This window comes from Sturnira hondurensis, unplaced genomic scaffold, assembly GCF_014824575.4.
Source record: "Sturnira hondurensis isolate 20B ecotype Veracruz unplaced genomic scaffold, ASM1482457v3 Scaffold0015793, whole genome shotgun sequence".
Taxonomy (NCBI): domain Eukaryota; kingdom Metazoa; phylum Chordata; class Mammalia; order Chiroptera; family Phyllostomidae; genus Sturnira; species Sturnira hondurensis.
In genome coordinates, this window is record NW_028088424.1 from 3277799 (window position 1) to 3291204 (window position 13406).

At 42.6% G+C, this 13406-nt stretch overlaps 1 protein-coding gene across 1 annotated transcript; it reads left to right on the top strand.

Moving 5' to 3' along the window:
* Positions 1-558: 558 nt before the first annotated feature.
* CLDN25 (claudin 25) lies at positions 559-1406 on the top strand. The gene has a single exon (XM_037065687.1). It carries the CDS (start codon positions 614-616, stop codon positions 1268-1270), a length of 657 nt encoding a protein of 218 aa, XP_036921582.1. The 5' UTR covers positions 559-613; the 3' UTR covers positions 1271-1406.
* The last annotated feature ends 12000 nt before the right edge of the window (positions 1407-13406 follow it).

Here is a 13406-nt window from a genome sequence, read left to right on the forward strand (position 1 = left end):
TACTGTTTGGTCACCTGCTTTTTTCAGTTAACAACATATCAAAGACATTTTTCATGTCATTAAAATTGCTTTTATATCACTTTAAAATTGCTGCCCAGAATTAAACAAAATGTACAATTATTAACAATCTTTTGGTGGACATTTCATAAATATTTGTATATTTTCACAGTAAATTAGGGAGGTAGCATACGGGTCAAAGCAGGCATGTGTTCGACAGTATGAACCATGAAGTTATGTTGCCCTCCAGAGAGCACACATTAATGCATATTCCCAGAACTTCATACTTGTCATCTCAAAACTGGAGAGTAATTTTACCCAGAAGTTTACAAATTTTCTCATTAAATATGCATCGATATCTCACTCTCTGGCTTTTTTGCCTCTCTTGGGACCCTCCCCTAGGATCCACACCCGCACCTGACCTTGGGCACTGCCCCTGAACTCAAACACTGCAGAGCTCCTGGCACCTGCTTCAGCTGCTCCCTGGGGAACTGAAACAGAACCCCTCTCCAGATGGGAAAGACCTTCCATTCATCCCTTCCCAAAGTCCTTCCCGCCAACCAGTCGCTGAGACACCTGGCCTCCTTTTCTTTCTGCCTCTGCGGTGGGAGCAACCATGGCCTGGAGTGTCCTTGGGAAAGCCCAGCTTGGGGGACTGCTCCTCTCTCTACTGGGATGGGTCTGCTCCTGTGTCACCACTGCCCTGCCTCAGTGGAAGACTCTCAGCCTGGATCTGAACGAAATGGAGACCTGGATCATGGGCCTCTGGGAGGTCTGCGTGAATCGGGAGGAAGTTGCCACTGTGTGCCAGTCCTTTGAGTCCTTCTTATCTCTGCCCCAGGAACTCCAGGTATCCCGCATCCTCATGGTGGCCTCCCATGGGCTGGGATTACTGGGACTTCTGCTCTCTGGCTTTGGGTCAGAATGCTGCCAGTTTCACAAGATCAGATGGGTATTTAAGAGGCGGCTCTGCATCCTAGGAGGGACTTTGGAGGCATCAGCTTCAGCCACTACCCTCTTTCCAGTCTCCTGGGTGGCCTACGCCACGGTCCAAGACTTCTGGGATGACAGTATTCCTGAGATTGTACCTCGGTGGGACTTTGGAGATGCCCTCTACTTGGGATGGGCCGCTGGGATTTTCCTGGCTCTTGGTGGGTTACTCCTCATCTGCTCGACCTGCCTGGGGAAAGATGTGCCCTTTCCCCAGGTGGCTGGTCCTACGGCCCACCAGATCATGCTCCAGCAGAGGAGCCTGATGGCTCCTTCCATCTAACACCGAGATCTAGGAACCTGCTCATCTGGGACTAATGTCTGCCAAGGAATCTCTGGAGTAAAGGAATATCAGCAGAATTCTTTCCCTTCCTTACCCTCCATCACTGAGGATTTGCTTCCTCATTTTGGTCGTCGTGGTAACTGCCTTGTTTGTTAAGACCTTGGCTATCTTTGTAATACAATGTCCTTCATTTCAGAATGAAAAATCAAGTCATAATTTCTATCAAACTTGTTTCTCTGATTAGGAATTATTTATATAAAATGCTTTTAAATTCATAACATTAATCATATACTTGATTCTTTGTTACTAAGAAAAATATGATAAAATTGCACCCTTCATAGAAAAATCTAGTGTGAATAGTCATTGTATACATAACTAGAAAAGCGGAAGAGTGTGCCTTGGCAAATGAACATGAATTATTGGCCTAAAATAGCACATTAGGACAGGAGCCTTCCATTTTGTCCATTTTCAGCATTAGGAGAACAATTTAACAGGGAGTTTCACAATATACCTTTGGTGCTTTGTAGATACTTATCATCCCAAAGACAGCCTCTTATTTCTGCTCTGTTATTAAGACTATGAGTGGTCTGCTCTGCCTCCCCAGTGTGAAGGTAAGAAAGAGTGTGTGAGTGTGGTCGGGAGATCAGCCAGCCTGGTTTGCCCAGAACTGGGCACTTTTAAAAATATATATATTTTATTGATAATGCCATTACAGTTGTCCCGTTTCCCCCTTCACTCCCCTCCACCCTGCACACCCCTCCCCCACCATTCCCCCCCTTTCGTTTATGTCCATGTGTCTCAAGTTCTTTAGATTCTGTATTTCCCATACTATTCTTGCCCTCCCCTACCTATTTTCTACCTACCATCTATGCTACTTATTCTCTGTAGCTTCTCCCCCCTTCTCCTCCTCCCACTCCCCTGTTGCTAACCCTCCATGTGATCTCCATTTCTAGGGTTCCTCTCCCCATCTAGCTGTCCTCTTAGTTTGCTTTTGTTTTATGTGTGGTTGTTAATAACTGTGAGTTTGCTGTCCTTCCACTGTTCATATTTTTATCTTCTTTTTCTTAGATAAGTCCCTTTAACATTTCATGTAATGAGGGCTTGGTGATGATGAACTCCTTAAATTTGAACTGGGCACTTTTAGTGTGAAAACTGGGAAAGTCCTGGGTAAACCAAGACCAATTGGCTATATCCCACAGTGGCTGTGCCCCAAAACTGCCTTCATAAATGTCTTTTACCATAATAAAATAATGTTATAAATCCTTAACTTTCAACCCAAATGTAAGCAGACCTAATCAGCCAGTGGCTATAAATTAAGTTCCTTTCCCAGCAATGAGCCTAGTGCCTGCCTTTGCTTGTCACACCTGTGCCTGCACTGTCAGGCCTGGCGCCTTGACTACCCCACCCCAGGTTTCCCTCCTCATGCTTGCGCATGAACCTGCCTGTCAGCCGAGACCACCCTGCACACTCACTACTCTCTGTCCCTCACTCCCTCAATTGGATGGAAAAGAGTCGCCATCGACCCTGTCAGCAATCCCACAAACAAAGGGAGAGAAAAACTAAGGGTGATGGCTCCCTAATATCCCCTTCTCCCAGTTCGGATGCCTGCTGGTTGCTTGCAGAACTGACTCCTCCCTCCCTTCTTGGGTGCTGTCCCTTGCCAGCTCAGCACGGAGTCCCTGCTTGTGCTTAGACGCGTCTAGCTTCCCAATAAAACAGCTCTGACAGAGCCCTGGCTGGATAGCTGCTGCTCAAGCAAACACACACACACACACACACACACACTCACCCTAAAACAAGAATAAACAAGGTTGCCAGCATAGTCCAGGCCAAGTCCCTCCTTAGAAAATTAACCTTCCTTTTTTCTCTGAGAAAACAACGCTGCCAGATACAACTCCATCTTCAGCAACTTTTACCTTTTTGCCTGGAGTAGGAGTCACAGTTTTTCCAGAGAGCTCCTTTCCCTTCTAAGTTTGGTCTTTTGTGTATATCCATTGCCATACACAGATCCACATGACTCTTGGGTACATAAATTTCTGAGTGTAAAGGGTGGTTTGCATCAAAGTTGTATTCTGGGTTTCTCTGGTTCTACTGCTTATTTTATTATCTACCCCTTCTCAATAAAGTTTCAAAGCTCTTTGGGCCAAGTTTCAATCTGGGGTAAGGTTCATTTATCCAAGTTATTCTCAGATCCAAGAAGGACCAAGTTTACCATTCATTCATCTGACATTTAGTCACACATTTAACAAATATCTTTTTAGCACCTACCATGCCAGGCATTGTGTTAGAAAGCAGGGATAGAGGGTAAGACAAAATTTGTCTCTGCTCCTCGCGTAGGCAAATAGGGGAGACAAATAATAATGTGAAATCACTTAAATATTGTAAGTGATTGTAACTGTGACAAACTTTACAAATTTGGAAAGGAACATGGTTCTATAAGATCATACAATAGGAAAAATTTAACCTTGTCAGGGAGTCATGGATACTCTGACAATGGGAACCCTAAGGATGTGATAATTGGCTAAAAGCTAAGGGATGGATAACAATTTTAGAGAGAAAAAAATGTGTAAGGCAAAGCTGGTGAGTTGCAGAGGAACCTTACAGGGCCTGTAGGTCAGGGTGAGGAGGTCGTTTCTATGGCCAGAACCACAGGAAGCCAGCATGTGACCAGCAGCAGGAGGGGCTCAGCCCCCAGGTGGCTGCAGCAGTGACCTGCCCCCTTTCCTGACACCTGTGTGCGGTTTCCCTGTCACACAGTGGGTAGGGTTTAAGAGTTCACACAGACTTTTACATATTTTTATTTACATAGATTTCTTTAACACATTTTGAGCTTTTTTAAGGTTGAGAGAACAGATTTTTCTTCTAACAAAGAAATAGATATTCAGAGAATTTAGGCAACATGCCCATGGCAAGTCATTAGCCAGTCCAACCTGGAGCCCAGGGCTTTGAGGCCATGGCCGTCCTTCACCACCCCATCCTGCTGCGCCACGGGGATGCGTGGTCAAGACGATCCGCTAGCCCATGGTAACAACTAGCACCAAGCAAAAGGGAAAACGGAAGCTCTTCAAATAAAAATCTTGACCTTTTTTCCTTTGTTGAAGTTTAAACAGGGCCTTTGTTGCCAGGAGGTTCACCTGTGCCTGCTGGTGGCTTACAGCCCTCATCCTAATCCCAGGTTTGCAGGTGCTGATATTTTTCATCAGCATGTGATTATTCCTTCCTCTGGGGGAAAAAACAAACAAAAGATTTAAGAAAACAGACTATTTACCTAACTCTCCTTGTTAAAGACAAAAGGGCATTTTTAAAAATGGGGGGTGGAACAGGAACTGTTGATTGATTCCCAAGAGGCCAACAGTATGCCATTCTCCAGAGGGGAATGAAATTTGAATTCTGGCCATAAGCCACTTTTAGAGAGAATCTGAAGAAAAAAAATGCCTTTCATCTAAAATGGCCACTGTTTTTATCTACCAGCTTTGTAGGGGAAATAATGAGACATAAAAACAGAAATAATTAAATCTTACCTTCAACTCAGCCTTTTCTCATCTATTTGTGGCAAATTACTTTAACATTAAAAACATTTCTTTATTGTGGTTACACATGGAGAGGTCTATATGTATTAGAAACAGAGAAGAACATCAATCAAAATTTCAAGACAAAAGCTTTTCTTGTGTGCAAGGCACTGTAAGAAAATAACTCAGGGACTCATCAAATTTGATGCAGTTAGAATTTGGAATGTTCAGTGCTATCTTCTCTAACAGACTCCTATGAATCTGAAAACGTCACCATTGACAGATAAGACATTCCAGAAGGTTCTTAATAAAGTACTGATCTATCACCTTCCTGAGCCTCTGACGCAAGCTCTCAGGAAAAAGTCCCCAGTGTGAGCTAGACACATTCTGGGGTGGGAGCGAAGTCAGAGGTGGTTTAATGGGCTTGTGGATAGCAGATGTGTCTTGGCCGCCAGGGTGAGGACAATAGGAAACAAAGAGCCGGAGAATATTTGCAGTCACTGGCCTCTGACGTGGAACTGAAAGGAACTGAGTTCACTTTCCACTCTACTAGCTGGTGGATTATTTTTTAATAGTCATTCACATTTATAGAATGTGGAATGGACTATTCTACTGCCCAGAATTTCGAATACAGCCTGTAAGCCAAGTCTCATGGGTGATACATGCCCCATGATGCTGCTAAGAAGTAGCCAAGCTGGTCAGCCTTCACATCCAATAGCGTGCATGAGAGAAGCACAGAGATACGTTAGGGAGGATTCCTAAAAGGGAATTCATAACAGTTGGAACTACTGTGATGTTCCCTACCCTTCCCTATGAGGAATGGGGTGGATATGGACCTCAAGACAACCACTCAAAAATGGGAGTTTTTCTGAGAAGAGAAGACCACCATCTGAAACACACCCCCCCGCCCCTGCTGAGCTGCAGAAGCTCCTGGCCCAGTCCTGCTGCCACCAGGACCGTACCCAAGAAAGTTCTTGAAAAACATTAGAGGTGAGTGCCTGACCACCACTGGAGTAGCCTTCAGCAGTGCGAGGGCTGGAGTAGGGCCTGGTGGCAACCCCTGCACTTCTGCCTTTTCCTGGGCAAGGACGGTGAGCTTTCCATTGCCTAAATGGATGCTGAGGAAGGCAGTCGGGGCGACATCGCTCCAGGATGCTGCTCCAAGATGCGAATGACTAGGGCAGGAGCCGAGAAGGACTTTAGGAGGTCAGCCCAAAAGTCCAAATGCCATATCAGGGACACTGTAGAGATTTTCTACAGGGTTCTCTGAAGAACCCATAAAACGCCCTACACAAAAGCTAGCAGCTGGATTCTTGCCATAACAAAGGATATTTGAGAGCCGAGAAAGTATATAGTAAGTCGTTCCTTAAGTCGTCTACGGGACCTGTGGAGAAAAAATATATAATGAAACCAATTTTAGCATAGGTAAACTGATTTAAATGAGAGTTGAGTTCCTACAGCATCTCATCAACATGATAACAAAATGACTTTATTCAAGGGTTTGCTGTATTACAAACAAAACCGGTTCCTAAAAAAGTAAAGGAAGTCATTTGCCTTCTTCTCCCATAAACCCTCCTCCCCTGGGCTTCAGGGCAGCCAGAGGCGTGGTGATCAGGAGAGTGAGGCAGGCAGAGGGGGAGAATACCCAGCGGCTCCCTCCTGACACTGGGTTCTGAGCCTCAGGCTGAGGCCTGACCAAGGTGAGGGAGAAGCACCAAAACAAATGAGAATAAGTCTTTTTAGTTTGTTTGTGTGTGTGTTTATTTATTTATTCACTCATTCAATTACAGTTGACATTCAATATTATTTTAATTTCAGGTGTACAGCATAGTGGTTAGACATTTACTGAATATTTTATTTACCAAGTGATAAGTCTAGTCCTTACCTGGCACCATACATAGATATTACAACATTATTGACTGTATTCCCTATGCTGTACTTTACACCCCAATGACTATTTTGGGAACTTACAATTCACACTAATTCATCCCTTTACATTTTTCAGCCAGCCTCCCAACCCCCCTCCCGTATGACAACCATCAGTCTGTTCTCTGAATCCGTTGTATGTCTGCTTCTGTTCTGTCCGTTTATTTTGTTCTTTAGATTCCACATGTAAGTGAAATCATATGGTATTTTTCCTTTTCTGTCTGACTTATTTCACTTAGCATAATGCCCTCTAGGTCCATCCATACCATCACAAATGATAAGGTTTCATTCTATTTTATGTTTGAACAATATTTTCCATTGAATATATGTACCACTTCTTCTTTGTCTAATTGTCTATCAATTATATTGTTTCTGAATCTTGGCTGTTATAAATAATGCTGCAATGAACATAGGAGTGTCTTTATCTTTTCAAATTAGTGTTTTGAATTTCTTTGGATGAACACCTAGAGGCAGAATCTCTGAGTTATAAGGCAGTTTTAGTTTTAATTTTTTAAGGAATTTTCATACTGTTTTCCATAGTGGCTGCACCAATTCGCAGGGGAACCCTGCTCGCCCTCAGCAATGCATGAGGGACCCCTCCACATCCTTTTCTCCGCATCCATGCCAACACTTGTTTGCTGATTTATTGGTATTAGCCATTCTAATGGGTATGAAGTGATATCTCTTTAATTTGGTTTTAATTTGCATTTCTCTGACGATTAGTGACATTGGGCACCTTTTTATATGTCTACTGGCCATCTGTATGTCCCCTTTGGAGAAATATTTATTCAGGTCTTCTGCCCATTTTTAATTGGGTTGTTCATTTTGGGGGGATATTAAGTTGTAGGAGTTCTTAATAGATTTTGGCTATTTAATACTTATCAGATGTATCATTAGCAGTTGGTAGGTTGTCTTTTCATTTTGTTGATGGTTTTAGTTTGATGTTCAATTTGTTTATTCTTTCTTTTGTTTCCTTTGCTTAAGTAGACCTCTCAGAAAAAATATTACTAAGGGCAATGTCAGAGAGTTTATTTTTTTCCAGGAGTTTTATGGTTTTAGGTCTAACACTTAAGTCTTTAATCCATTTTGAGTTTATTCTTGCATATGGTATAAAAAGGTGGTAATCATTTTTTGCACGTATCTGTCCAGGTTGTCTAATACCATTTATTGAAGAGACTGTCTTTACTCCATTGTATATTTGGAGTAATCTACTCTTTTGTCATAGATTGACCATATAAGCATGAGTTTATTTCTAGGCTCTCTATTCATTTCCATCCATCTTTGTGTCTGTTTTCATGCCTGTGCCATGTCATTTTCATTACAATAGTGTTGTAGCATAGTTTGATATCAAGTAGCATTATATCTCCAACCCTGTTCTTCTTTCTCAAGATCGATATAGCTATTCAGGGTCTTTCGTGGTTCCATACAAATTTTAGAATTGTTCATCCCACTTCTGTGAAAAATGCCATTGGTATTTTGATAAACATTGCATTAAATCTAGAGGTTGCTTTGGGCAGTATGGACATTTTAATAATGTTAATTCCTACTCATGAACATGGTACCTGCTTCCATTTATTGTATATTCTTCAATTTCTTTCTTCGATGTCCTATAATTTTCTGTGTGCAAGGCTTTGTATTACTTCTTCAGTTAAATTTATTCCTAGGTATTTTATGTTTTTAATACACTTGTAAATGGAACTTTAAAAAAATTATCTTCCTAATAGTTCATTATTGGTACAAAAAATGCAACTGATTTCTGAATATTAATTTTGTATCCTGCTACTTTACTGAATTCATTTATCAGTTCAATAGTTTGTTGGTGGGGTTTTTACAATTCTCCCTATATACTATCATGTCATTTGCAAATAATAAGTTTTACTTCTTCCTTTCCAATTTAGATGTCTATTTCTCCTTACTGTCTGATTGATATGGCTAGGATTTCCAGTACTATGTTGAAAAAAATGGTGAAAATGGACATTCTTGTCTTGTTTCTTATCTTAAGGAAAAAGTTTTTAGCTTATCCCCACTGAGTATGATGTTAGGTGTGGGTTGGTCATGTATGGCCTTTATCATGTTGATGTGTGTTCCATCTATTCCCAGTTTGCTGGGAGTTTTTTAAAAAATGGATGCTGGGTTTTGTCAAGTGCCTTTCCGCATCTATGGATATGATCATATCATTTTTATTCTTCATTTCTATGTGGTGTATCGTGTTAATTGTTTTGTAGATATTGAAACAAACTTGCATCCCAGGGGTAAATTCCACTTTGTCATGGTGTGTGATCCCTTTAATGGATTGCCAAATTCAGTTTGATAATATTTTGTTGAGAATTTTTACATGTATGTTCATCAGGAATAGTGGCCTATAATTTTCTTTTGGTAATGTCTTTGTCTGGTTTTGAAATCAGGGTAATGCTAGCCTCATAAAATGAGCTTAGGATCCCTTCTTCCTCTTAAATTTTTGGAATAGTTTGAGAAGGATAGATGTTCATTCTTCTTTGAATGTTTACTAAAATTCACCTTTGAAGCCATCCAGTCTGGGACATTTGTTTGGGGGTAGTTTTTGTTAAATACTGCATTGATTTTATTGGTAGTAATCAGTTTATTCAGAATTTCTGTTTTTTTCTTGATTCCGTTTTGGAATATTGTACAATATGTTTCTAGGAATTCATTCATTTCTGCCAGACTGTCCAGTTTGTTGGTATATAACTGTTCATGGTACTTTCTTACTATCCTTTGTATTTCTGTGTGTCAGATGTCACTTCTATTTCACTTCGACTTTATTCTTTTGGGTCCTCTCTTTTTAAATTTATTTATTTATGGTGAGTCTGGTTAAAGGTGTACAGTAATGTTTATCTTTACTTATTGTTCTTTTGTAATATTTTAGACTCTATTTTATCAGAGTTGAGGAGTAACTAATATATGCTTCTGGTCTGAGCTCTCCAATCTGAACTTTATGATATCAACCACTTGCAGAAATAAATTTGATTTTATATACTAGCAGTAAACTGTCCAGTTTTAAATAATAACAACACTATTTGTAACAACACCAATATTAAACACTTAAGGACAAATCTAAGAAAAAAATAAAGTCTTGTACAGTAAAAGTGTACAAAACATTGCAAGAATATTAAAGTTAAATAGATATCCCAATTTGTGGTTCAAAATATCCAATGTGGTAAAGCTTTTCCCAAACTGAATGAAAAATTAACAGTAAGTTCTTCAGATAAAATAAACTTTCAATGAAGGATGAGTCAGACAATTTTAGCAAAGAAATGGAAACTCTAAGAAAAGACATACCATTTCTTACCAAACATGTATAATGCCCACCCACACTTTTGTGCCCATTATACACGGGATTATTGTACCATTATCATGCCCATGGTATGTAATCATTACACCCAAGTATTATGCACATCCTTGTTTCTCCCTCAAAAATTTGGGCAAAAGACATGCACATTAAGCATGGCAAAACACAGGAAATGAAACAATAATCTGGAATAATTCTCTCTACTTCTGTAAGACCTGCTGCACCTGGGGAAGGAGAGGTAAAGGGAGTGAATGTGAAGTTACAGGAACCACGTCAAGGTGAGGCAGGGACAGGGGGACAGGGTGTGGATGCAGAGGGCCTGGGCTGGGTGCCACTGGGTGCTGAGTCTGTACTGTCACCTGCAGTGTGCACCTGGGGTGACATGTTTGTCATCTTCACTCTACCCCAAACAGGACCATGTTATCTGCCACTTGCTGAGTGCAAATTATAACCCAGAGGCTCCAAACAGAGGGGGGTACATGTAATTTCAGGATTCCTGATTGTATCTCACTAGCAAGGGATTAATTTTAAGAAGTTATTTTACATGATTGGAGACACTGGCAAATCCCAAATCTGCAGTGTGGGCTCAAAGGTTAGAGACCCAGGAAGAAAGAAGGACATAATCTGACACATCAGCACTGGTGACAGGTTATCAAAACTCTGAACCCACTGAAACAACCATATCCCCTGAGAATGTTGGTTCTGTTTCTGATCTGCGTGTCACCTACAGCAGAAGCTACTGATCACAACTTGATGATGAAGCTGAGCATCACGGACCAGCACAACCCAAGGTCCCCATCCTCTTCCTGAGCACCAGGCCCAGGGGAAATGTGAGTTAACTTCCTGAGCTCCCACAATAGCGCTAACTATAGGTTGGATTTTTATATTATTATTATTATTATTATTATTATTATTATCTTCAGAGTATTGTATTATTTTATTAAGCAAGGACACGAGAAATGAGTTTGAGCTCATCTCCTTACAGTCTTCCACCTCCACTTCACACAGGGAGGGTCAGAGCTTTCTTCTTTGTCTGTATTCAGATATGGGGGCTCTCACACTCGGTGATGCCCTTGTTCTGAAATTCCTCCTTTGCTTGCCACAGTTCTCAACCTCTTTGGAAATCCCAAAACTTGTGCTATGATTCCTCAAATGACTTAAGCTGTGGACAGACGTGAGCAGGGAACCCCCAAAGCTCAGCTCTATTTTTCTATCTTTTACATTCCTATCCAAGCTCTGCCAACACATCCACCCACAATGTCAGAACGAGGTCATCTGTAGCAGAAGGAGCAGCACCATTGAAATGGTCAGTATAGCCGGGCAACAAAAGCATCCAGCAGCAGCCCTAGAATTGTAGACCTGGGAGGTCTGTCTCAGCCAACCAAGATGGAACCTCTGGTTCAGGTCTGGCAAGGAATGCTTCCCATGGATCTCTGAGACCCAGCCGCAAAAAGAAGCTGATCATTAGAACCAGACATAGTGTTACCGAACAAAGGGTCCGGGGTGGGGGGCAATACTTGGTCCACCGAGGGATGCCAAAAACTGCTACAGAAAACAGGGGCCCCTCCCAAGGACGATACACTAATATCTATAGGGCTCTTCTGTCCACCGCCAATTGGAAACACATCTCTCAATGCCAGAGATTTGTGAAAAGGAAACAAAATGTTTATTTAATGCTATTCAGGCCTAATGCCTTCCTTAAAACATTAAAGTCTTTAAGGGTATACACCTACACACACACACACAGCGCTCCCTTCTCCCACTGTCCCAACTCCGGGTACCGTAAATCAGGAAAAGAGCACACGTCCATTTTTCAGGTCACTGGCACTGTGAGCTGTGTCGGCTGTCTGTCCAGGCAGGATCTCCAAGTAATCCAAAGTCATGCAGCACCTTCCACTGGCAAGAGTTCTTTGTACCAAGTTCCAGTCAAAGTCTCTCCCGCTTTCCAGGCCACTCAGCCAAAGCGAGCACGCCAAAGCTGTGTGGGCCTCTTCTACCAAAGCCGCACTCCACCAAAAGCGCGTCTTTCTTCTTCACCTGGCTGCAGGGATCTCCATTCTGGCAAAGCTGCGTGGGCTTCCCTTTCACCTGGCCAAGAGGGGGTCTGCACTCTGCTGAAACTGCATGGCTCTCCCTCCTAATGGCTACAGGGGTCTACATCTTTCCAAAACAGCGTGGCTCTCCCCCTCACCTGGCCAAGAGGGGGTCTTCACTCTGCTAAAGCCACATGGCTCTCTCGCAGGCACTCTCTCTCAGAGAAGCAGCCCCAGTTCCAGCCTGGTTAGCCACCACTCACTTCTCCCTGGCCCAAAACTTGGCCACAGCCATTTAACATATCTATGAAACCAGTTAAAGGTTATAGATATGTTAAATACCATTCCAGAGGTTAGCTGCAAAACTGTTGCTATGCAAAACAGCTCTCAATGGCCCTGCTCCATTCTTCCCTTCCCCCAACTGACACCTTGGGTGGGGGGGGTGAGGACATCTTAATATTTCCTCCAATATTCCTGTACACTTTGAGTTCTGGACACCATTCCAAATCTTTTCTGCCCCCGTCCCCCTTGGCTGCACCCTGTATCAATAGGGTGACGTCAACAATGTATTTCAGATCTGTTAAGAATGAAGACACAACCCTCTCCCCCTTTCTCTGTGGTCCTACTACTCTGTGGTCATTTCCTACACCTAACTTCACATCGGGGATAACCCTCCTGTTAAATTTGTTACCACCCCCTGAGGATCTGAAGACTTTCCAAGGGACCATGGCTTTGAATATGGCTAGAATATTTCTAACCACATGCTCTTAGCCTGGTTACTTCTACATAAGCAGAGACTTTATCTTGAGGATACAGATTCATTCTGGATAATCAACGGAGAGGTTGGTGGGAGGTTGATGCCAATGTACTCAGCTCAGAAGTTAAGAACCTACTAGACTCTGACCAAGAGAGAACCATATAATCTGATCTCCGTTCTTTAAGAACCCAGAGCTACGAGTACATTCCCCTGTCTGCGCACAGGCCCTGCCTGCTGGCCTGTTGTAGACCACTCTGCCTGGTTTTAGGAATTGTATCTCGACCCCTTGTGGCTAAGGGTGAGGGACGACCTCTGCAATACGAGCCACAGTAGACAAAGCTTATCTCTGGTAGCAAATGCTGCCTCAGTTTCCTCTCCCTGCCCCCAAAGCTTGGTTGGAAGTCAATGATGGGTAAGACCCCTCACAGCGGGGGGCAACCTAAGCCAGACCCCATCTCTTGGGAGGCCTTCATGGAAGGACTGGGGGTGGGGATGGGGCTGCAACAAAGAGCAATGGACTCTCGCCCCCCCCCCCACACTTTGACAAAGTCTGAGTCTCCATGTCCTCTGGGAGAAGGGCTTCCTGGCTCCAATCCCCTTAAGC